The 26193-nt window shown below is 45.4% G+C and overlaps 1 protein-coding gene across 3 annotated transcripts in view; it reads right to left on the bottom strand.

Annotated features, from left to right (window-relative positions):
- The window catches only part of MELTF (melanotransferrin), a 74155-nt gene that overhangs the window by 12229 nt on the left and 35733 nt on the right, over window positions 1-26193 (bottom strand). For all 3 annotated transcript variants that reach the window (XR_008446342.1, XM_054040928.1, XM_054040929.1), the window contains 4 exons: window positions 21193-21344; window positions 17293-17389; window positions 9183-9377; window positions 7134-7290 (listed from right to left, as the gene is read on the bottom strand). Coding sequence is in view for 2 of the 3 variants with exons in the window: in XM_054040928.1 (XP_053896903.1) it covers window positions 7134-7290; window positions 9183-9377; window positions 17293-17389; window positions 21193-21344 (601 nt within the window). In the remaining variant the exon portion in view is untranslated. The remainder of the gene's footprint in view (window positions 1-7133; window positions 7291-9182; window positions 9378-17292; window positions 17390-21192; window positions 21345-26193) is intronic.

Below are 26193 nucleotides of genomic sequence, written 5' to 3'. Positions count from 1 at the left end.
ACACTTGACCGCGCCATGCTTGCAGGAAGTAATCTGGTATTACTGCATGACAAAGCCTGGCAGCGTATGGTCCTGGTGTTTGCTGGCATTCAAGCAACATCCGTTCTTTATCTCGCTGTGTAATCCTCAGGAGAGTGATATCACTTATGGTAACCTGGTTGAAATATGGGAATTTAATTAAGGGGACAGAGGTGGCCGTTCCTACTGGGCTGTTTGCATGTGGCTGAAAAGAAATCTTTCCCTGCCGTTAGCCAAGCGCTGGGGGTGGGGGGGAATTGGCCCAGAGCTTTTCGCGTTTGGCTAGCAGGGATCTTCCCTGATACCAGCCATGCGGTGGGGGAAGGGGTAAAGCGATCATCCCAGAGAATTCATGGCGGGGTGGGGTGTGTTAGTTTGGTTCCTGCAGGGATCTTCCCTGATACCAGCCACACGGTGGGGGGAGGGATAAAGTGATCATCCAGAGAATTGGATGGGGGGCGGTTAGTTTGTTTTCTGCTGCTGAAGGTTAACAGGAAAACCGCAGCACTCAACGGGCTTTGCTTGGTATGTGGGAAAGGAGGACGCAGAAGCTGAAAGACAATGGCTTACCATGGCTGCATGCAAGCCAAATTCTGTTGCCTGGACCTGCGTCTGCGATCTCTAGCAGCAAAGCCACAGGCACTCAATATTAAGAGGCAAAATACGACCTTGCACAGAAATCACATGTACTATGTAATGTGAATAGTGTTGGTCACCGTGAAAGAGTATAAGCATTGTTCTGCAAAATGTATCTTTTTAAAAAATTCTCTCCTTTTTTCCCTCCCTCCAGCAGCTGCAAATTTTTCAAACCTCCCTCCTCCGTCCCGAAGGCTATCTCAGATAAGGCGTCGGAAAAAGAAGATGCGAGACAAGATGTTCGCAGAAATCATGGAATCCACCCACAGTGAAAGAGCTCATCTGAATGAGTGGAAGGACACGGTTTCAAAGTATAGGAAAGAAGCCAGTGAACGTGAGGACAGGAGGGACCAACGTGAGGACATGAGGGACCAACGTGAGGAGAGGAGAGACGCTCGAGATGAGAGGTGGCGGCAGGAAGATCAGAGGAGGCAGGATGCAACTCTGGGGCTGCTGCGTGAGCAAACAGACATGCTCCGGCGTCTGGTGGAGCTTCAGGAACAACAGCAGGATAACAGAGTGCTGCTACAGCCCCTGTATAACCCTCCTCCCCCTTCACCATGTTCCATAGCCTCCTCACCCAGACGTGTAAGAACGCGGGGGGGGGAGGGGGGGGAGGCTCAGTACACCCTCCCATTCCACCCCAGTGGACAGCCCAAGCAAAAGGCTGTCATTTTTTTAACCTTTTTTTAGTGCCCTTTTCCTTCCCGCTGATCCTCCTCCCAAACCCCACCTGGGTTCTCTCCCTCTTTTTATAATCAATTAATAAAGCATAAATGATTTTTAAATGATAGTGACTTTATTTCCTTTGAAAGCAAGCTGGGGGAAGGGGGAGGGTGGGTTCCTTACAGAGAATGAGTCAATAAAGGGGGCGGGTTTTCATGAAGGAGAAACAAACAGAAATTTCAAACTGTAGCTTGGCCAGTCATGAAACTGGTTTTCAAAGCTTCTCTGATGCACAGCGCTTCCCGGTGTGCTCTTCTAATTGCCCTGGTGTCTGACTGTGCGTAATCAGCTGCCAGGCGATTTGCCTCAGCCTCCCACCCCGCCATAAAGGTCTCCCCCTTACTCTCACAGAGATTGTGGAGCACACAGCAAGCAGAAATAACAATGGGGATATTAAATTAAATAAATTAATGGAGATATCCCATCTCCTAGAACTGGAAGGGACCTTGAAAGGTCATCGAGTCCAGCCCCCTGCCTTCACTAGCAGGACCAAGTACTGATTTTGCCCCAGATCCCCAAGTGGCCCCCTCAAGGATTGAACTCACAACCCTGGGTTTAGCAGGCCAATGCTCAAACCACTGAGCTATCCCTCCCCCATATTGGTTTGGCTGAGGTCTGAACGAGTCAGTAACGATCGCCAGCGACCTTTTAAACGGCCAAGTGCACATTCTACCACCATTCTGCACTTGCTCAGCCTGTAGTTGAACAGCTCCTGACTCCTGTCCAGGCTGCCTGTGTATGGCTTCATGAGCCATGGCATTAAGGGGTAGGCTGGGTCCCCAAGAATAACTATTGGCATTTCAACATCCCCAACAGTTATTTTCTGGTCCAGGAAGTAAGTCCCTTGCTGCAGCTGTTTAAACAGATTAGTGTTCCTGAAGACGCGAGCGTCATGAACCCTTCCCGGCCAGCCCACGTTGATGTTGGTGAAACGTCCCTTGTGATCCACAAGTGCTTGCAGCACCATTGAAAAGTACCCCTTGCGGTTTATGTACTGGGTACCCTGGTGCTCCGGTGCCAAGATAGGGATATGGGTTCCATCTATCGCCCCACCACAGTTAGGGAATCGCATTGCAGCAAAGCCATCCACTATGACCTGCACATTTCCCAGAGTCACTACCTTTCGTAGCAGCACCTCAGTGATTGCTTTGGTTACTTGCATCACAGCAGCCCCCACAGTAGATTTGCCCACTCCAAATTGATTCCCGACTGACCGGTAGTTGTCTGGGGTTGCTTCCACAGGGCTATCGCCACTTGCTTCTCAACTGTGAGGGCTGCTCTCATCTTGGTATTCTGGCACTTCAGGGCAGGGGACAGCAAGTCACAAAGTTCCATAAAAGTGCCCTTACGCATGCGAAAGTTTCGCAGCCACTGGGAATCATCCCACATCTGCAACACTATGCGGTCCCACCAGTCTGTGCTTGTTTCCCGGGCCCAGAATCGGCGTTCCACGGCTAGAACCTGCCCCATTAACAACATGATCTCCAAAGCACCGGGGCCCGCCGTTTGAGAGAATTCTGTGTCCATGTCCATATCCTCATCACACTTGTCGCTGTGCTGCCGTCACCGCCTCCTCCTTGCCTTGTTTTTCTGGTCCTGCCTCAGCATAAACTGCACGAGAACACGCAAGTTGTTTACAATGTTCATGACTGCTGTCTTGAGCTGAGCGGGCTCCATGCTTGCCGTAGTATGGAGTCTGCAGTGTTCACCCAGGAAAAAAGGCGCAAAATGGTTGTCTGCCGTTGCTTTCATGGAGGGAGGGGGTGAGGCTGTACCCAGAACCACCTGCGGCAATGTTTTTTGCCCCATCAGGCACTGGGATCTCAACCCTGAATTCCAATGGGCGGGGGAGACTGCGGGAACTATGGGATAGCTATGGGATAACTACCCACAGTGCAACACTCCGGAAATCGACACTAGCCCCGGTACATGGATGCACACCGCCGAATTAATGTGCTTAGTGTGGCCGCATACATTCGACTTTATACAATCTGTTTACAAAATTCGAATTATATAAATTCGGATTAATCCTGTAGTGTAGACATACACTTACTCATGATTCCCCTGTTTATGCATCCAAGGACTGCATTCTCGCTTTTGGCCACAGCATTGCACTGAGAGCACATGTTCAATTGCTTATCTAACTGGACCCCCAAATCTTTTTCAGAGTCACTGCTTCTAAGTGACTTAAAGTGACTAGTAATGACCATTCTTTTCCTATTTCCTTATCCATTTCTGTAAAGACCTCATATTCAGCAGGTATACTTGATGTGTCCAACTATTTCTATTTGGGTTTGCTTACATGGGGAAATAGATCTTGAATGGCTATTGCGGAATAAGCTTATTCCACAATAGCTATTCTGTTCAATTTCCCCACTTTTTCCAGTCACTCTTCCTGAAGTCTGTCTAGCCCAAATTCTCATGATTCTCTTAGAGAAAACGTTCCCCATAATATAAATCCCAGGTACAGCCTTTACTATCAGATCATGACCTTGAATTTCTCCTAAATGTTGTAGCATGAACCTTTTAAATACCTATACCCTGTATTCAAGTCTTTCCCATAACTCTTAGGCTAAACATCTTCACTTCTTGAAATTCCTCCTCATAAAAAAAATGTTGTGATTCCCACATAAGACTTGAGGATTGGCGGATTACTTCACAAGCCAAAGGGGCCATGCCCAAGGGCCCCAGCTAATTTGGGGCTCCTGGCAAAAATCTCCCTTCATCTCAGCCCCAGAGCTGGAGGAGCTCTCAGGGGGACAGAGCTTCCCAGGTTTGGGGCCTCAGTGGGGGATGGTGTGCACTGGAAAGGAGAGAGTGGTGGGGCAGGAGCGGAATGGGTTGGGGCCATGGGCAGGGCCTCAGGCAGAGGGAGTGGAATGGGGTGGGGCCACAAGTGGACGGAGCGGGGCCAAGGGTGGAATGGGGATGGGGCCACAGAAAAAGGGAAGGAATGGGGTGGGACCATGGGTAGGGCCACAGGTGGAAGGGCTGGGATGGGGCCACAGTTCTAGTGCCAGCGCCCCCACCCTTGCTCTGGCCCAGGGTCCCAGGAGACCTTAATCCATCTCTAGACTTGAGACACCTTCATGGTGGTACATTATCTTAGAACAAATGACACAGCTCAGCCACAATGACATTTGTTGCTTATCAGTTTGTTGATTGCTAAATGATTACCTGAAGCTATGAAGTGTGACAGAAGGTCTGGGGTCTGCCACTAAGCTACATTCCATGGCAAGGGAAAATTGCTTAGGTGGTTAAAAAGAAAAGAAGTCTGGATAAGCTGGATACAGCCGGACAAAATGATTTGTAAAAGGCTGTGCTTGAGTTCAATAGTTAGGCATTTGAAAGGCAGCTATTATCTCCTGGAAGGTGGGAAAGCAAGTGCTTGCCAACCCTACTGTATGTGTATTTATCTTCAGAAAAGTGTTTGGGGAAAATAGGGTTAGATCCGGGGTTGGGTGGCAGAGGTTTATAAAGGATTTAGGGTGAAGAAATGGGAACCAGCTATCGCTTGGCCACAGGAGCATGACACTGATACATTGAACAGCAGAGGTCAGAGAAGGGAGTTGCTCTTTAGACATGCAAGAGCATTCTTTCTTCTCTAGCTAAGCTAGGGGAAAAAACCTCTCTGGGCTCAGGCTGAGTATCCAAATGAGGTATGTTATGCAAACCATTTATTTTAATTCTCTTTATTTGTAATAAATCCTGTTTTAAGGCAGCTACTCATAGACTCAGACTTTAAGGCCAGAAGGGACCATCATGATCATCTAGTCTGACCTGCACAACAAAGGCCAGAGAACCTCACCCACCCTCTCCTGTAATAGACCAATAATATCTGGCTGAGTTATTGAAGTGCTCAAATAATGATTTAAAGACTTCAAGTTACAGAGAATCCACCATTTACACTAGTTTAAACCTGCAAGTGACCTGTGCTCCATGCTGCAGAGTAAGGCGAAAAACCTCAGTGTCTCTGCCAATCTGACCTGGTAAATAAATTCCTTCCCAACCCCAGATATGGTGATCAGTTGGACCCTGAGCATTTGAGCAGCACCCAAAAGCCACACACCAGGAAAGAACAGGTGTGCTTGTGGCACCTTAGAGACTAACAAATTTATTTGAGCATAAGCTCTTGTGGGCTACAGAATGGAACATATAGTAAGGAGATATATATACACATACAGAGAACATGAAAAGGTGGAAGTAGCCATACCAACTGTAAGAAGCTAATTAATTAAGATGAGCTATTATCAGCAGGAGAAAAAAAAACTTTTGTAGTGATAATCAAGATGGCCCATTTCAGACAGTTGACAAGAAAGTGTGGGGATACTTAACATGGGGAAATAGATTCAATATGTAGCCCATGAAAGCTTATGCTCAAATAAATTTGTAAGTCTCTCAGGTGCCACAAGTACTCCTGTTCTTTTTGTGGATACAGACTAACACGGCTGCTACTCTGACACCAGGAAAGAATTCTCTGTAGTAACTCAGAGCCCTTTCCATTTAGTATCCCACCACTGGCTACTGGGGATATTTGCTACTAGCAGTCCCAGATTGGCTATATACCACTTGTAGTGGGGTGGTCACCCGCTCCAGCCCTGGAAGGGTTAAAGCCAGCTCTGGGAGAAGGCTGAGGCTGTGAAGGAAATCCTGGGCTGATTGGGGAAGGCAGTAGCAGCTGGGGCCACGCCCCAATCAGGCCCAGCCGGTCCTTATAAGAGGCTGTGAGCCAGAAGCCCAAACAGTCTCTCTCTGCCTTCAGAGAGGGGGGGGCTGGCTGCTGGGAAGCTCAGGGTGCCTAGAGTGAGGCAGAGCTGGGGAACTCTGGCCTGGAAACCCCCCTGGCTGCAGGCCTAGTATGAGACCGAATAGGTATTGGTGTTGCAGGGGGCAGCCCAAGGGCAGAGGAAGGCAGCAGGCCCAAACCCTGCTTGCCAGTGAGGAGTGGCTTATACTGCAGTCTGCCCCAGGGAATGGGGGCTAGTTGGTGACTGGCAGTAGCCTACAACTGAGGTGAGGTGGGGATGGGGTGGAGGGGAGACCCTGAGATTGAGGGGGTGTACGGCCAGGGGGCAGCACCCAGTGAAAGGGTCAACTAGGGTCCGGGGGGGGACATGGGGGCCAAGCGGCAGCGGGAGACCGGCCTGCAGAGGGCGCTCCAAGGCTTGCAGAGCTAATGCCCGGAAGAGACCAGCAGGAGGTGCCGCAAGGGTGAGTCCCACATTCCACCACCATTGCCCTGCTTAGATAAGAGTTGTTTTATTGTTGAGAGCAGTGTTGGTCCTGGGATTAACTCCTGAGAGAGGATTTGGGTGGGGAGATGGTATTCCTAGACTCGTGGTCTAGGATCTAACAGTTTTCCAGGAGTCCAATCCCCACCATCTCAATCCAGGCATGGACAGAAGCAATTTCTTGCAGCAACATGTGCTACCCAGGGCTGTGATGGATGCACACAAAGAGAGATGCTTAATGTACCAAAGAGGTGGTGTGTCAACAGAGAGATGGATGACATGAAGTGGAAGCTTTTTGGTACATTTTTATTGCTGGACTTCTGGGAGAGATTTGCGGGATAAGTGCCATGTTAAACTTATTAGAGAACAAGGTGAGTGAGGTAATAGCTTTTACTTGACCTCACCCACCTTGTCTCTCTAATATCCTGGAACCAACAGGGCTACAATTACATTGAGTACAATAATGCCTCCTCATCTTTTGCAAAATAAGCATCCACGTTGCACAATGATTTTGTTCATTACCTGAAGGCTCCACTGTAGCTATAATAACGTTCCTGGGTACTTGCATCGCATTTATTGTTTCCACTATTATCGCCAATGCAAAGCTCACAGAGTTTTGATGGGTAATTGTCCATCTTGGCTGCAGGCACACAGCTAGCAGAGAAAAAGTCACTCACAGCTGGAAAGAGAAAGATCATAGAATTATAGAATATCAGGGTTGGAAGGGATTTTAGGAGATCATCTAGTCCAACCCCCTGCTCAAAGCAGGACCAATCTCCAACTAAATCATCCCAGCCAAGGCTTTGTCATACCTGACTTTAAAAAGCATGAAGAGGTGAGTGTCAGCCATTCACCAAACACCTAGGTTACAATATCATTTAATTACATGACAATGCAGGTTTCACTAAAAAGCCAGCAACATGCACATTATATTAGGTTTACTGGAAATGACTAATTATATCTTTCAAAACATCTTCAAAATGCAGTCTAGATTGTTAGTTGGCAAGATAGGCCAAAGGACAGATTGGGTCAGATTCTCCAAGAGCACATGTTGAGCTTATAGTTGGTTAACAGGGGAACAAACTGCTTTGATTACAATAGGCACTTCAGCTGCATTTCTGAAAGTTGGTTTAAGATTTTGCATGTCCAGTTTGTTAAAACATGCAAATCAATTAATTCAGCGCAAAGATGTGCTTTCTGTGTAGAAAATACACTTGCACATTTAAAGAAGGTACCTACAATACCAGGCCTGCCCACTTCTTTGTTCATTCATTTGCACACACATTATTGATTTAAAATGCAACTGCAGGGATAAAACTCTACTTCGAGAACTACTCATTCTGGGCCGAAAGCCTGCAGATCTTGTTTAATCTTTACTCCAATAAGGTCTTGATGAAATAGAAAGTTTTCAGGATTTGGTCCATGCACAATCTGTACACCCAATTAAGCCATAGCTTTTCAAATATTTAGCCCAGAAGTCTGTTCTTGCAGATCAGTGCACATAGGTTGGAAAATACACAAGAACTGTAGGTCAAATTCTCCACCGACTTCCAGTAAATTCTGTCTGATCATATTGTCTTCAGTGGGGTTGCACAGAATTTGGCTCCATGTTTCTTCTTCATTCGGGACTTCCATAAAAAGTGTAACAAAGAGCCTAATGCTGCAAGCCTTACTTACACAAGCAGCCCCATTGATAGCAATTATCACCACAGGTGCACACTGAGGTGGAGTACAAGCAGCGCTGTAGCCGTGGAGATACAGCGCTGTACGTGCCTTGCCAGTGTGGACGGGGAGTGAGTTACAGTGCTATGGGTGGCTTTATTGCGCTGTAACTCTCAAGTGTAGCCAAGGCCTTAGGTATAAAGCGTTTATGACACTGTGTAACCCACAGACCTCCTGACACTGCGTAACCCACACCCTTTCAGATCATTGATAGTGAAAGCATCGGAAGTGTTCTATTTCACTAATGCCACAGCATAGTACATGTTGCTGTTGTCGTCAGCTTGTTGGGAAGAAAAGAAGAATTATGCCTTTTCCTGGGTGTCCTTATTGTTTCATGAAAACCCATTTAGTGGTACCAAGACCACTTAGAGAGGGAGATTAATGAGGCTGTTCTACAGCCTTAGCTAACAGCTCTATGGTGTTTAGCTCATGCAGTAGAGCCTCATGCACTAAGGTCCAGAGACCCCAGGTTCAATCCCACCTGCTGATGACTGAGGTCTGTCAGTGTTACAACTGCTTCTGTAAGGACTGCTTGCAGGAGAGGAAGGACTGGGCCCATATTGTTTTGCGGTGAGTTAACCATAAGATGAAATGGGGAAAAAAAGGGGGTTTTCTATTCTACAAGAGGAATTTCTCAATGTGATGCACAGAGGTTTACATGCATCACTCCCATGAGCCTTCCCAGGAATAACAGATCTAATCCTCAGGCATCAAGATAAGCATTTAATACCAATATGAAACACACTAGTATAACACAGAGCCACGAAACTTCTCTTGGGACTTTTCTTCCCTGAATAAAAAAGGCACAACCAAACTGTGTCTGCATCTTCTGATGTGTGGAACCCTTACCTTGAGGAATATTGCAGTCCATGGGCCTAATAAAGCCCCTTTTAATTAGAACACCAATAGGGATGTTCCATCCAGCCATTCTCCCATATCCTGTGTGGCAGGACTTTTTCCCTTTCAGATCATTGATGGTGAAAGCATTGGAATTGTTCCGTTTCACTAATGCCACAGCATAGTACATGTTGCTGTTGTCGTCAGCTTGTTAGGAAGAAAAAAAGAATTATGCCTTTTCCTGAGTGTTCTTATTGTTTCATGAAAACCTGATTCATATGGCAGATCAATTATATCTCATTTGCTGCTAAATTCCTAACTCATCCTACATGAAGGAGACTGCACCAACAATTCCAGGTTATGAAACATGGAATGTCATTTTTCTCCCTTTCATTATAAATGTAATTCTTAATTAGCTGTTTTACACTAACAATCTGACATTCATGTGGAGCCAAACCTTTCCTTTATATAGATGCCTTTACTGCTGCCTTAATGTAGAGATGGATCTGAATTGCTTTTTCAAACGCCATGAAAATATTTCTGTAAATTTTAGTTTTTAGGAATTACCCCCCACCTTTTCCCCCACTTTAATTTTGCAAAATCCTCCATTTGGGTCCTAAGCTATGTGACGAAGCTGCTTTAAAAAGCACATTGCTTATATGTTAACTTTTACAGATTTGGAGGAAAAGCTCTAAACATTTTGCAGCTTTCTGTAGGCTCACCGTAATGACAAATAACACCACTAGTCAGCCTTTCATCACTCTACTTTTGAAAAATATCAGTGAGGGGAAGAATTTGATCTCAGCTAGAACTTAAAATGTAAACTTCCCTATTATTTTCTTCTGTGAACGTTCTTTCATTTATCCCCTGGGTGAAAAATGATTTTTGACACAGACAACAAAAACTATGAACTAACACCACAAAATTCCAGAAACCTTCACATCTTTACAGAACTGGTGAAAAGACAAAAAATCACCAGTAACATTTTGGATAAACAGTGGTACTCAGCCCTTTATTCACAACTCATTGCTAGAGCACAAAATATTTGTTGTGTGTGGGTGAACAGAAAGGGCAGTAAGCCATGCATGAGGTCAGATCATCAAAGAATAAACACAGAGCAGCCAGGGTTTGCCACTTGTTCTGAGGCCTCCCCTATCTGTGCCTCACTTTCCCTATTTGTAAAATGAGGATAATGATATTTACCCTCCTTTTTAAAGTGCTCTGATACGTATTGATGAAACATGCTACATAAATACTAAGTATGATTATCGTGCAGCCCAAATAATAAGCAGGCAAAGTCCATTGACTTCTAAGGAGATGTGCACACACTTAAGCAGCGGTGAATGTAGCTGTGTAAAATATGCCATTGACAAATGCAAAGTTCTAAATGTGGGACAGACTAATTGGAACTATTCAGACACCATACTGGGGGTGTCAGCTAAGGAAAAGAACATGGGAATCATTGTAGACAGCTCACTGAAGACCTCTGGTCAATGTACAGCTGTGGTTAAAAAAACTAACAAATTAGGAATGGAATAGAGAATAATATGGAAAATATTATAATGCCATTATATAAATCAATGGACTGCCTCCACTAGAATACTGTGCACAGTAATGGCCACCCCAGCTCAAAATGGCTATTGCAGAAATATATGGGAGTGGGGTGTGTCAAAAATGGGTGACAAGAATGTTTGGGGCCTGGAGAGACTTTCATATGAAAAGAGACTGAAAAGGCAGGAATTGTTTAATAGATTATAAGGCCAGAAAAGGACAGTTGTGATCATCTAGTCTGACGACCTGTATGTCATAGGCTGAATAAGATTTCCTGAATTAATTCCTGGTTGAACTAGAGCATATCACTTAGAAAAACATCCAATCTTGATTTAAAAATTGCCAGCGATGAAGACTCCACCATGACCCTTGGTAAGTTGTTCAAATGGTTAATTATCCTTTCTGTTAAAAAGTTATAACTTATTTCCAGTCTGAATTTGTCTAGCTTCATCTTCCAGTCATTGTATATTGACTGGAGAGGCATTGATAGTGGGGCTCCTGGTGGGGGTTGAGCACGCACCATTTTTTTCCTGTGGAGCCATGAAGCACCCACGGAGTCAGCGCCTATGTAACTTCCTTACATAGAATCATAGAATATCAGGGTTGGAAAGGACCTCAAGAGGTCATCTAGTACAACCCCCCATTCAAAGCAGGACCAATTCTCAAATAAATCATCCCAGCCAGGGCTTTGTCCAGCCTGACCTTAAAAACTCCTAAGGAAGGAGATTCCACCACCTCCCTAGGTAACCCATTCCAGTGCTTTACCACCCTCCTAATGAAAAAGTTTTTCCTAATACCCAACCTAAACCTCCCCGACTGCAACTTGAAACCATTACTCCTTGTTCTGTCATCAGGTACCACTGAGAACAGTCTAGATCCATCCTCTTTGGAACCCCCTTTCAGGTAGTTGAAAGCAGCTATCAAATCCCCCCTCATTCTTCTCTTCTGCAGACTAAACAATCCCAGTTCCCTCAGCCTCACCTATAAGTCATGTGCTCCAGCCCCCTAATCATTTTTGTTGCCCTCCGCTGGACTCTTTACAATTTTTCCACATCCTCCTTGTAGTGTGGGGCCCAAAACTGGACACAGTACTCCAGATGAGGCCTCACCAATGTCGAATAGAGGGGAACGATCACATCCCTCGATCTGCTGGCAATGCCCCTACTTATACAACCCAAAATGCCATTAGGCTTCTTGGCAACAAGGGCACACTGTTGACTCATCCAGCTTCTCGTCCACTGTAACCCCTACGTCCTTTTCTGCAGAACTGCTTACTAGTCATTCGGTCCCTAGTCTGTAACAGTGAATGGGATTCTTCCGTCCTAAGTGCAGGACTCTCCACTTGTCCCTGTTGAACCTCATCAGATTTCTTTTGGCCCAATCCTCTAATTTGTCTAGGTCCCTCTGTATCCTATCCCTATCCTCCAGCGTATCTACCACTCCTCCCAGGTTAGTGTCATCTGCAAACTTGCGGAGAGTGCAGTCCACGCCATCCTCCAGATCATTAATGAAGATATTGAACAAAACCGGCCCCAGGACCGACCCTTGGGGCACTCTGCTTGAAACCGGCTGCCAACTAGACATGGAGCCATTGATCACTACCCATTGAGCCTGACAATCTAGCCAGCTTTCTATCCACCTTATAGTCCATTCATTCAGACCATACTTCTTTAACTTGCTGGCAAGAATACTGTGGGAGACTGTATCAAAAGCTTTGCTAAAGTCAAGGAATAACACATCCACTGCTTTCCGCTCATTCACAGACCCAGTTATTTCCTCATAGAAGGCAATTAGGTTAGTCAGGCATGACTTGCCCTTGGCGAATCCATGCTGACTGTTCTTGGTCACTTTCTTCTCCTCTAAGTGCTTCAGAATTGATTCCTTGAGGACCTGCTCCATGATTTTTCCAGGGACTGAGGTGAGTCTGACTGGCCTGTAGTTCCCTGGATCCTTCTCCTTCCTTTTTTAAAGATGGGCACTACATTAACCTTTTTTCTAGTCATCCGGGATCTCCCCCGATCGCCATGAGTTTTCAAAGATAATGGCCAATGGCTCTGCAATCACATCTGCCAACTCCTTTAGCACCTTCGGATGCAGCGCATCCGGCCCCATGGACTTGTGCTCGTCTAGTTTTTCTAAATAGTCCCGAACCACTTCTTTCTCCACAGAGGGCTGGTCACCTCCTCCCCATACTGTGCTGCCCAGTGCAGCAGTCTAGGAGCTGACCTTGTTCATGAAGACAGAGGCAAAAAAAAGCATTGAATACATTAGCTTTTTCCACATCCTCTGTCACTAGGTTGCCTCCCTCATTCAGTAAGGGGCCCACACTTTCCTTGACTTTCTTCTTGTTGCTAATATACCTGAAGAAACCCTTCTTGTTACTCTTAACATCCCTTGCTAGCTGCAACTCCAGGTGTGATTTGGCCTTCCTGATTTCACTCCTGCATGCCTGAGCAATATTTTTATACTCCTTCCTTGTCATTTGTCCAATCTTCCACTTCTTGTAAGCTTAAATATATGGAGATATACCTATCTCCTAGAGCTGGAAGGGACCTCAAAAGGTCATTGAGTCCAGCCCGCTGCCTTCACTAGCAGGACCAAGTACTGATTTTTGACCCAGATCCTTAAGTGGCCCCCTCAAGGATTGAACTCTCAACCCTGTGTTTAGCAGGCCAATGCTCAAACCACTGAGCTATCCCTCCCATCTACCTGAAATACAGAATCCTAGGACTGGAAGGGACCTGGAGAGCTTATCTAGTCCAGTCCCCTGTACTCATGGCAGGATTAAGTATTATCTAGACCATCCCTGACAGGTGTTTGCCTAAACCCAGGGTTGTGAGTTCAGACCTTGAGGGGGCCACTTAAGGATCTGGGGCAAAATCAGTACTTGGTCCTTCTAGTGAAGGCAGGGGGCTGGACTCGATGACCTTTCAAGGTCCCTTCCAGTTCTAGGAGATAGGATATCTCCATTAATTTAATTTTTTTTTTTTAAACCTGCTCTTAAGCTCCAGTGATGGAGTTCCCCCAACCTCCCTAGGCAACTTATTCTAGTGCTTAACTATGCTGACAGTTAGGAAGTTTTTCCTAATGTCCAACATAAACCACCCTTGCTGCAATTTAAGCCCATTGCTTCTTGTCCTATCCTTAGAAGTTAGCAGAATTTTTTTTTCTCCCTCCTCCTTGTAACAACCTTTTATGTTCTTGAAAATTATCATGGCCCCCTCTGTCTTCTCTTCTTCACACTAAACAAACCCATTTTTTTTTCAATCTTCCCTTTATTGGTCATGTTTTCTAGACCTCCAATCATATTTGTTACTCTATTCTGAACTTTCTCCAATTTGTCCACATATTTCCTGAAATGTGACACCCAGAACTGGGCAAAATACTCCAGTTGAGGCCTAATCAGTGTGGAGTAGAACAGAAGAATTACTTCTCTTATCTTGCTTATAACACTCCTGCTAATACATCCCAGAATGATGTTTGCTTTTTTTGTGTGTGCAAGTGTTACACTGACTCATATTTAGCTTGTGATCCGCTATGACCCTTGCTGAGCAGTCAATTCCTATTTTTTACGTGTGCAACTGAGTGTTCCTTCCTAAATGGAGCACTTTGTATTTTTCCTTATTGAATTTCATCCTATTTGCTTCAGACCATTTCTCCAGTTGTTCCAAATCATTTTGAATTTTAATCCTATCCTGCAAATCACTTGCAACCCCTCCCAGCTTGGTGTCATCCACAAACTTTGTAAGTGTATTCTCTATGCCATTATCTAAATAATTGATGAAGATATTGAACAGAACTGGACCCAGAACTGATCCCTGAAAGACCCCACTCATTATGCCCTTCCAGACTGACTGTGAACCACTGAGAACTACTCTCTGGGAATGGTTTTCCAACCAGTTATGCATCCATCGTCTTATAGTTCCATCTAGGTTGTATTTCCCTAGTTAGTTTATGAGAAGGTCACGCGAGACAGTACCAAAAGCCTTACTAAAGTCAAGATACACCACATCTACCGCTTTCCCCCTATTCACCAGGCTTGTTACCCTGTCAATGAAAGTTCTCCAGTTGCTTTGACGTGATTTGTTCTTCACAGATCCACGCTGACTGTTACTTATCACCTTTTTTTCTTCTAGGCATTTGCAAATTGATTGCTTAATAATGTCCTCCATTTTCTTTCCAGGTATTGAAATTAAGCTGATTGGTCTGTAATTCCCCAGATTGTCTTTATCCCCTTTTTATATATTGGCACTATATTTGCTTTTTTCCAGTCCTCTGGAATCTCTCCTGTCTTCCATGACTTTTTGAAGATAGTCAAGTATCAGGGGGGTAGCCGTGTTAGTCTGAATCTGTAAAAAGCAACAGAGGGTCCTGGGGCACCTTTAAGACAAACAGAAGTATTGGGAGCATAAGCTTTCGTGGGTAAGAACCTCACTTCTTCAGATGCAAGATGCACTTGCATCTGAAGAAGTGAGGTTCTTACCCACGAAAGCTTATGCTCCCAATACTTCTGTTTGTCTTAAAGGTGCCCCAGGACCCTCTGTTGCTTGGTGTTTTTTTTTTTTTTTTGAAGATAATCACTAATGGCTCAGATAGCTCCTCAGTCAGCTCCTTGAATATTCTAGGATGTATTTTATCAGGCCCTGGTGACTTGAAGACATCTAATTTTTCTAAGTAATTTTTAATTTGTTCTTTCCATATTTTAGTTTCTGATCCTACCTCATTTTCACTGTCATTCATTGTTAGATGTCTAATCACATTGGCCTGCTAAACCCAGGGTTGAGAGTTCAATCCTTGAGGGGGCTATTTAGGGATCTGGGGCAAAAATCTGTCTGGGGATTGGTCCTGCTTTGAGCAGGGGGTTGGAATAGATGACCACCTGATGTCCCTTCCAACCCTGATATTCTATGATTCTTACTACTAACCTTTTCAGTGAAAAGAAACGAGTCATTTAGCACTTCTGCCATTTCCACACTTTATTATTTTTTCGTCCTCACTGAGTAATGGGCCTACCTTGTTCTTGGACTTCCTCTTGCTTCTAATGTATTTGTAGAATATTTTATTGTTACCCTTTGTTTCTAACTAGTTTAATCTCATTTTGTGCCTTGGCCTTTCTAATTTTGTCCCTACATACTTGTGATGTTTGTTTATATTCATCCTTTGAAATTTGACCTAGATTCCACTTTTTGTAGACCTTTTTTCAAGGATCACATTAGCCCTTTTGGCCACAGCATCACTCTGAGAGCTCATGTTCAGGTGATCATGCACAATGACCTCCAACATTATTTTCAGAGTCACTGTTTCTCAGGATAGAGTCCCCTCATCACGTAACTAGGCCCTACATTCTTTGTTTCTATATGTTTAACTTTACATTTGGTCAAATCAAAATGCATATTGTTTGTGCATTTACCAAGTCATCTAAATCACTCTGGCTGAAGAGCGAGCAGCCAGCCTGTGGTGAGAAGCATCTAAGAGCTTGTCTACACTGGCAATTTACAGCGCTGCAACTTTCTCGTTCAGGGGTGTGAAAAAACACCCCCCCCCCCCCGAGCGCAGCAAGTTTCAGTACTGTAAAGCGCAAGTGTAGATAGTGCACCAGCGCTGGAATGATACTGGACTAGATAGATCACTTGGTCTGATTCAGTATGGCAATTCCTATGACCCTGTGACTTCAACAAGATCACTCTTTAAAGCACAGGCTCTTTCATGGTCAAGTAGGGTTACAGCTGAATTGTGAGGCTCCCAAGGATGGGTGGCATGTGAACTGCTGGCTGGAGAAGTCTAGCCCCAGCCCCCGCCTTCCACCTGAGGCCTTGCTCCTTCCCCCACCAGAATCCTCCACCCCCACCTTGGCAGCTAGCCCATGCGGCCCCAGCCCAGGAGCACTCGGCTGGGGCCGCCACACGGGGGGGGGGGGGGCGCAGAGGCAGGCCTGGGGGCGGAGCCTTGGCAGGGCCACGCCTGGCTGTTAGGGGAGGCTTAGCCTCCCCCAGCCTATGATACCCACCGCCCATGCTCCCAAGTTATATCCTTATTTCATAAAGAGTTCATAGTGTATTATAAAATGCTAAAACTCTATTATAATTTCAATAAAATATAGCAAATATTCATGTTACAGAGTGGGAAGCTGCACCATAGTGCAGATCAGTTGTCTACACAGTTCTGTACCCTTCCTTCACCAGTGATTAATTCCAGAGGGTCAGAGAGAGAGAGACATAAACTTTCTATAATGCACCTAATTGTGCAGGACTGCATGTTTTACTGTGACAGTATATTGTAAGATGTCCTAACTGATCAGAAAGGAGATGGATATTTTTGAAGTTCATGCTCAGTACATGATGTAAACCTCATTCGCACCTGATGATCTCAGTTAACAGACTACCAGGGCAGCCCAGTTTTATCAACACTGAGTTACGTAAGTTTAAGGTGTGGGTTTTTTTGGATCAAATGTATTGTTTAGCTTCTGTCTGAAAAATGATTTTCCAGACAGATCCACTGACCTCAAACTATGTTTTACAGTGTTTTCAAACAGCCTGAAAAACAGAAACCTTATGTTCTCTGCTCTTCTTACCAGAGTAACTTTCCCCAGCGGCTGGCACTAGGCCATACATGTTTCCAGCTGTGTAAATATCAACTCCATCCACACTTACAGCATCACTTTCTTTTTTCTGAAAGGAAATGAAATAAAATTCATGAGTTGTGTGAAAATAAATCTTTGCTAGCATCTAGTTCAAGCATCTCTCAGAACAAGGATCCAGGAGGCACAATATCAGCTGCCTCATCCTCTGTCACCCCTGAAATGAGTCCTGGCCCAGTAAAAATAATACTCCCAGGTCTTGCGCCACAGACCAATCAACTTTAAGCATATTCTTCAGCTGGTTGTGGATAAGCCGAAGTGATTTTTCTCTCAAATCATAACCATAAATTTCAGAATAAAACCTAATAACCAGACAAGCCTCAGATGCAAAAATGCAGACATGCAATCTCCGCAGCAACAGATTTAACCCTTAGGATACTGGCCAGTGTTAAGGAGTTAAGAAGGTTAGATCACTACAGTCATTAGTGACACTGTGGTGGGAAGGTTTTGGCCACTGAAGGTATGTTTACACGGCAAAAATCCCCCGTGGTAGTCAGTCTCAGAGCCCAGGTCTATATACTTTGGTTTGCGGGGCTCACATCACGGTGCTAAAAATAGCTGTGTAGATATTTGGGCTGCTTGGGTTCTAAATCTCATGCCCCTATCCGTACATCAGAGCTCAAGCTTGAAAGTCTACAAGACTATTTTTAGCGCTATAGTGCTATCCTGTAGACCTGGGTTCTGAGATTCACTACCGCAGGGTTTTTTTGGTCATATAGACATACCTTGGAAGGCCCAGTCAGATTATGATTTTTGCTAAAGTGAGTTTCAACAAGCCCCATATCCTTTTGACAGAAACTCCTCTCCTCCATGGCATTCCTCTTCCATTTTCCCACAGCTAGTCCTGGCCACATTCTCATGCTAGGATCCAGCCCATGGATGATGGATCACAGGGAGTCCAAAGCAGCCCTGTGTTCTGACATGGAGGTGGGAATTAACTGGGAAGACATAGAGCTTTTCTTCACTGCAACAGTTAGCTTCAGTTAGCACACTCAAGTCACTGTACTTGAGCTAACCTAGCTCAAGTGAGAGTGACCACAATTCAAAACAGCACTGGAGTTACACATAGTGATTGGATTAGCTGCTTCTGAGTAGCTGTTGCATCCCTTCTGCATTACTAGCTCCAACATCAGCATTGCTTGAGAGCTTCAACCCTTCCCCACTTGCCAACTAGTTCACTTTTAGAGCACCATTTAACTTTGAGCTATGGATTTTTGCGTGTGGACAGGAGTCGAGTTAGGGGTAACACTTGAGTTATAACTCACGGTAACTGTGCTATAAAGACACACCCTTAGCTCTATTATTGGGTCATGGAACATGTCTCAATCTCAACAGGAACAGGACATGGTGGACCTCAGTTTTATTAGTGATGTTTTAGCAAGTTTCCTCTAAAATGGACAAACACAATAAGACTGAACTCAAATTCAACTTCAGATTGCTGAAGAATTTATACAGAGGCCATTATTACTTATTTAAGTGTAAAATAAATTCTGCCCCAGGGCTAGTTTGATTGAATTTCTATGTGTAATCTAATGGCATTCTTCTCCCATCAAAGCAGCCCAGTGGCCATAGTCAGGGTAGCTGCAATTTAATACTGGATAAAAGAGGCAGACTCATCTTTTTAAATAAAGTGAGTACATAATGTGATAGACCCAGGCCAGTTGGGTACAGCAAAAGGCAGATATACTGGCCACTGGATTAACAGTTTTCTGTTCCCTGACTGACCAGAGCAGGGGCTGCTCCAGCCTAATGAGAACACCTGACTCCAATTAACCTGCAAAGAGTCAGGTGAGGCCATTAAGCTAATGTGACCACCTGACTAAGGCCCCGCTGATACTATAAAAAGAGCTCACTCCAGTCAGTCAGGCAGAGGGGAGCCAGAGGAGAGGAAGTGTGGCTGAAGGACTGGTTAATGAAGATACCCTCAAGTTATTGATAAGGGAACCCTAAGGTAAGGGTGAAGAAGGGAGAAGCAGGAGAGCTGTGGGGAGGTGGCCCAGGGAAATGTAGCAACTCGGGCAGTGAGAGGTTGGCTGCCAACAGCTGTTACCATTAGGGTCCCTGGGTTGGAACCCGGAGTAGAGGGCGGGCCTGGGTTTCCCCCCAACCCACCACTACAGGAACACCTCCTGGGAGGGGAAGTCAGGCCCTTGTCAGGACAGGTAGCTAAACTGTTCTAAAACACGCCCTAGGGACACAGAGACTGTGGGAATTCTCTCACCAACCTCCTTGCTGGCTTATGATGAAAAGGGCTCAGTAGACTGTAACCCTGGCCCTAGAGAGAGAAGGGCTACGGGGAAGGTGGCAGAGAGCCACTGAGGCTAGCATATACTGCCTAGAAGCGCAAGACCCACGGGGCCAAAGTCAGAGCTCTGCCACAATAATCTTGTTTGTAAGTGGCACCAATGGATTTCAGCTGATAAAAGATCTATGGATGCATGATATTGTAACAAATCTATAGCCACCTAGGGCTTCACAACTATCACTATTCTGCACCTCAGAATTATTCAGAACTTCACAGTGGTAATAGGAATAAAACTCAGATATTCAAGTCTTTCCCATAGCTCTTAAGCTAAATAAATTTCTAATTTTTTTTCTCTTAAAGCAAATTTTCTAATCCTTTGGCAGTAGAGCATGATCTTAGACTAATGGCATCGCTTATACAACTCACAACTGCATTTACTGCTTATTGGCATGATAGAGTGGGATATGACTATCAAATTGTGAAGACTATTTTGTACCTGTATTAAAATACTGGCATTGCGGCTGTGTTAGTTTGGTTCTACCATGGGGCAGCCTGTTATGTAATATTCCTGACAGCCACCTTGCCCACAAAAGGCATTTGACACCTTGTTGAAGGACCAGCACAGAGCCATCAAGGTTAAAAATCTATTGACTTTGACTCTCAACTACTCGCCTGGAGCAATGGAATTTTTATACAGAGGCCTACAGAGTGAAAGCGGGAGAGGCAAGCACACCGGTGTATTTGGAACTTCAGCTGGCACAAAAATGGAGGTCCGAGTTAAGAGAAGGGTTCTGCTCTGTATAGGAGGGCCAAGCATTGCCACATGTAAGCAGGACTTCAGGAGAGGAGTGCAAGAGGGCTCTGCACAGCCAGAAATACACTCAAACCATGGACTGTACAGACAAGGTAAGCCCAGACTAGAGAGAGAGTGCCTTGAGCGTTACAGGTTTTTTTTTTTTTTTTTCAAATAATCAAAGTCTCAAGTGCTTTAAGAGTAAAGTCACTGTGGCATAGGTGTTGGAACCAGGGGTGCAGCGCACCCCCTGGCTGGAAGTGGTTTCCATTATACACAGGGTTTACAGTTTTGTTCAATGGCTCTCAGCACCCCCACTATAAAAATTGTTCCAGCACTCCTGCACTGTGGTTAAGAAATTCTTTTTCTAAGCCTTTGTTCTTTGCTGTCCTGCCATGTTGATCCCAAAGGGGTTAAACAAATATGCCCATAGCCTAAGTAGAACTGGGAGGGGGGGGGCACATGTAAGCAACTGGGGGGCTCAGGAGGCCTCAAACTGATTCTGGATTATAGGGCAGTTGGGCAGCAGTACCCCATGTTAAAAGAAAGGCCTCAGACAAGCGGTCTGAGCCCAGGAGTATGCACTAGACTGCCAGAGCTAGAAACAGTTACTTGACTCTTCCCAGATCCACTTGGCTTTGAAGCACATGGGATCCAGCCATTAGGGCCACTTACAACAGACTGGTGATTCTATCCAGCAGAGGACAGTTGTAAGCATACTCATTAACTAATACATTACAATATATTCATGGTCAAGAACCAGTATGGTTCATACAAAGCATAGTAACAAGCCCACCTGGATCATTTCCATACACTGTTCTGTTGTCTTGGCTGAAACACACTGGATCTCTGGTTTCAAGTTCTTTTTTTTAAAGGCAACAGCCATTTCACTACATTTCCAGATCTCCTCAGTGAGCACAACGCACCATCGCAGGCTTTCTGGTAACCCTGCATTAAATTTGAAATAAGATAGGGATTAAATGTAATAGTTGTAAACATGTATATATTCTGCTCATTACCATATACCTGGGCCCCTCACCTTATTAAAAATGCACACTTAAAAATTAACACAATGGTAGCAAACCTCACAGTACAGAATAAAGAGGCTGGGGTGTAATGAATATAAAGACAATTCTTTGCTGATACTTATGACACAAACAGACCCCATGGTTCTCTCTAGCTCCTAAACTAAGAAAACACTGCCTGTGCTGCTTAATGGTACCACACAGGGTCTCCCTAACTACTGGGCTAGACTTAGCAGCCATGGAAGGAATTGCTGATTACACTACAAATCCATTCACAAAGGGTGGATAAATGACTCCTGCTGCTGTTGCCCTATCCAGTGTGCTATCGTAATGCTGACAGACCTCGGTTGTCAGCAGGTGGGATTGAACTGGGACCTCTGGAGCTTAGTGTATGAGCCTCTACTGCATGAGCTAAAAGCCAACTGGCTGTTAGCTAAGGCTGTAGAGCAGACGCATTTTATTTCTAAGTGGTCTCAGTAACACTAGATAGGACAGAACACCACACGCAGGAGGTGTGTGGGTTACACTTAAGGTTGACCAGATGTCTGATTTCATAGGGACTTTTTCTTATATAGGCGCTTATTACTCCCCCCACCCCAGTCCCAATTTTTCACATTTGCTGTCTGGTCGTCCTAGTTACACTATCTCAAAAGTTAAACCATAGGCCAGCCTGAACAGATGCATCTGGTGGGTTCTCAAGGCCAACTGATTCTGGAAAACCAGCAAAACAGACAAGTTCTGTAGGCAAAGGCTCCATTATTGAAGCTGTTCTGGGTTCTGAGAAGGGAAAGCAAACATGGTCCAAGCTGCCATGAAAGTTCATTTTCTAGTATAGAGATTTTAAGAATATTCTGTATCATAGGCGCCGACTCCGTGGGTGCTCCAGGGCTGGAGCACCCATAGGGGAAAAAATTGTGGGTGCTGATCACCCACCAGCAGCCCCCCTATCAGAACCTCCACCTCCCTGCAGGGCCTCCAGCCTGCCAGCAGGCCCTGCTGATCAGCGCCTCCTCCTCCCTCCCCGTGCCTCCTGCCCACCACAATCAGCTGTTTTGCAGTGTTCAGGAGGCTCTGTGGGGCGGGAGGAGGAGCGAGGATGCGGCGCACTCGGGGCAGGGGACTGACTGGGGCAGGAAGAAGTGGGTTGGGGGGTGGAGCAGGGGTGGGAAGAGGCAGGGTGAGGGCAGGACAGGGGCAGGTGGGGGCAAGGCCTTGGGGGAATGGGTGGAGGGAGAGCGGGACCTGGGGCAGAGCCAGAGGTCGAGCACCCGCCGGCAAATTGGAAAGTTGGTGCCTGTGTTCTGTATTATAATTAAGGCTGTGACTCTGTCATGGACGTCATGGATTCCGTGACTTTCCATGACTTCTGCACCAGCCGGTGCTGGCTCAGGGGCTGCCCAAGCCAGGTAGCCCCTGGGCCAGCAGCAGCAGTTTGGGTGTATGGGAGGGGGCTCAGGGCTAGGGGATGCAGGGAGGGCTTACCTCAGGGTGGGGGGCTTCCCAGCTCCCACTGGCATGGCCCTGCAGCTCCTAGGTGGAGGGGTCAGGGGGCTCCACATGCTGCCTGCCCCCGCAGTTCCCACTGGCTGCAGTTCCCAGCCAATGGGAGCTGCGCAGCCAGTGCTTGTGGTGGGAGTAGCGTGCCGAGCCTCCTGGCCCCTCTGCCGCCTAGGAGCTGCAGGGACATGTGGAGCCAGGTAGGCAGCCCCTGTGAGCCCTGCCAACCGACTCCCCCCTACTCCCCCCAGCACCAGCAGGGGTCCCGGGCCGCATGCCGATGCCCCCAGCACCAGCGGGGGTCCTGGGCTACATGCCAATACCCACGCCCCCAGCACCAGCAGGGGTCCTGGGCCACCTCCTCCAGCACCTGCAGTGCCCCCAGATCACCAGGCCCCAAAGCACTTGCAGCCTCCCATCCAAGTTTTAGGCAGGAGTATATATTAAAAGTCATGGACCGGTCACGGGTCATGAATTTTTGTTTACTGCTTGTGACCTGTCCATGACTTTTTACTAAAAATACCTATGACTAAAACATAGTCTTAATTATAATCTATAGTCTGAGGCGGGAGTGGCAGAAGGCTCCTAAAAGTGAGAGGGCCACCAGCGTCGGAAACATGGCCCCAATACCCACTCCTTCCCCTGAGGCCCTACTCCTGTGCTGTCCCTTCCCCTGAGGCCTCTTCTCCACCATGCCCCTTCCCCCAAAACCCTGCCCCCTGCTTGCTCCTTTCCACCTCTCCCCCGCCCCCCCATCGCTCGCACTTATGGCCAGTAAAAAATGATGGGGCCATGGCCCCCTGGCCACCCCTGTTCCAGAGCTCTTGGTCTGAGGCCCAGAGCCTTGGTCCCACTATCGTTAATGTATTTTCCTCACAACACTGCTGCATGGTAGGAAAGTGCCATTTAACAGATGGGGAACAGAAGCAGAGAGAGGCTAAGTCTCTTGTCCATGGTCACACAGGAGTTCAATGGTGTACTAGTGTAGGACTTGAAGCCAAGCCCTACGCTGGTGTTGTAACCACCTCCTTCCTCTTTTTATATATAAGGCAGCTCTATACCACCCATTCTCTGCCTCTTCATTGTAGGCGATAAACTGTGGATGGGGCAGCGCATGGTCAAAGTACACTTCAGTCTTGAGATCTCTGGCTGATTTAAGGGATGTGTGTGGTTGTTACAAACCAGCACAATTTAGAGCAGTCCTGAGGCTGCTCATTCAGTCTGGATTAAGGTTTCAGCATTCTGTGCTAGAACAATGGCTTCAACAGGTGTGAGCTACCTCTTTCCTCTTACTCTGGAACCTGCTGCCACTCCAAGAGTAACTGAGCCATGGTGGTGGGGCAGGGCCCTAGCGACTCCATGCTGAGTGTGCCCAGGGCTCCAGATTGCCTTAATTTGCCCTGGCTATTCCAAATTAGCCTAGGAGCTGAACCACTTCCCTCACCAGCCACTGAACAGAAGGGAAAGAATGGAAAGGTGAGACACACACACAAAGGGCAGAGAGCCCTGCTGCAAACAGCTGAGCCCTGAAAATGCATTAAAACATCCCATGTGTTGGGAAAAGGAGCTTCTTTGTTTCTGCAGCTGGAGTGAAGTCTTCTAGAAAGGAATAAATTAGGGCTGTCAAGTGATTAAAAAAATTAATTGTGATTAATCACATGATTAATCACACTGTTAAACAACAATAGAATACCATTTATGTACATAGTTTTGTATGTTTTCTACATTTTCAAATATATTGATTTTAATTACAACACAGAATACAAAGTGTACAGTGCTCACTTTATTTTTGATTACAAGTATTTGCACTGTAAAAAAACCTCAAAAGAAATAGTATTTTTCAATTCACCTAATACAAGTACTGTAGTGCAATCTCTTTATTATGAAAGTTGAACTTACAAATGTAGAATTATGTACAAAAAAACTGCATTCAAAAATAAAACAATGTAAAATTTTAGAGCCTTCAAGTCCACTCAGTCCTACTTCTTGTTCAGCCAATCGCTCAGACAACAAGTTTGTTTACATTTGCAGGAGATAATGCTGCCCGCTTCTTGTTTACAATGTCACCTGAAAGTGAGAACAGGTGTTCTCATGGCACTGTTGTAGCTGGCATCGCAAGATATTGTCGTGCCAGATGCGCTAAAGATTCATATGTCCCTTCATGCTTCAGCCACCATTCCAGCGGACATGCATCCATGCAGATGACAGGTTCTTTTCAATAACAATTCAAACTTTCATTATCTGAGTCAGATGCCACCAGCAGAAGGTTGATTTTCTTTTTTGGTGGTTTGGGTTTTGTAGTTTTCACACTGGAGTGTTGCTCTTTTAAGACTTCTGAAAGCATGCTCTACACCTCATCCCTCTCAGATTTTGAAAGATTCAGATTCTTAAACCTTGGGTCAAGTGCTGTAGCTATCTTCAGAAATCTCACATTGGTACCTTCTTTGCATTTTATCAAATCTGCAGTGAAAGTGATCTTAAAAAGAACATGCCAGGTCATCATCCGAGACTGCTAGAACATGAAATATATGGCAGAATGCAGGTAAAACAGAGCAGGAGACATACACTTCTTCCCCAAGGAGTTCAGTCACAAATTTAATTAACTCATTATTTTTTTAACGAGCATCATCAGCATGGAAGCATGTTCTCTGGAATGATGGGCGAAGCATGAAGGGGCATACAAATGTTTAGTATATCTGGCACCTAAATATATTGCAATGCCAGCTACAATATGCCATGTGAATGCCTGTTCTTTACTTTCTGGTGACATTGTGACTAAGAAGAGGGTAGTATTATCTCCTGTAAATGTAAACAAACTTGTTTGTCTTTGCAATTGCTTGAACAAGGAGTAGGACTGAGTGGACTTGCAGGCTCTAAAATTTTATATTGGTTTATTTTTGAATGCAGTTATGTAACACACACAAAAATCTACACGGTAAATTGCACTTTCATGACAGAGATTGCACTACAGTACCTGTATGAGGTGAATTGAAAAATACTATTTCTTTTGTTTATCCTTTTTACAGGATAAATATCGCAAATATTTGTAATAAAAAATAATATACACTTTGATTTCAGTTACAACACAGAATACAATATATATGAATGTTGAAAAACATCCAAAATATTTAATAAATCTCAATTGGTATTCTAGTGTTTAACAGTGCGATTAAAACTCCGATTAATTGCGATTCATTTTTTAAATTGTGATTACTTTTTTTGAGTTAATCGCGTGAGTTAACTGTGATTAATCGACAGCTCTAGAATAAATTTTC

This window comes from Malaclemys terrapin, chromosome 9 (genome assembly GCF_027887155.1).
Source record: "Malaclemys terrapin pileata isolate rMalTer1 chromosome 9, rMalTer1.hap1, whole genome shotgun sequence".
Taxonomy (NCBI): domain Eukaryota; kingdom Metazoa; phylum Chordata; order Testudines; family Emydidae; genus Malaclemys; species Malaclemys terrapin.
Note: the sequence above shows the minus strand (reverse complement) of the source record. Positions and strands in the feature narration are given on the sequence as shown.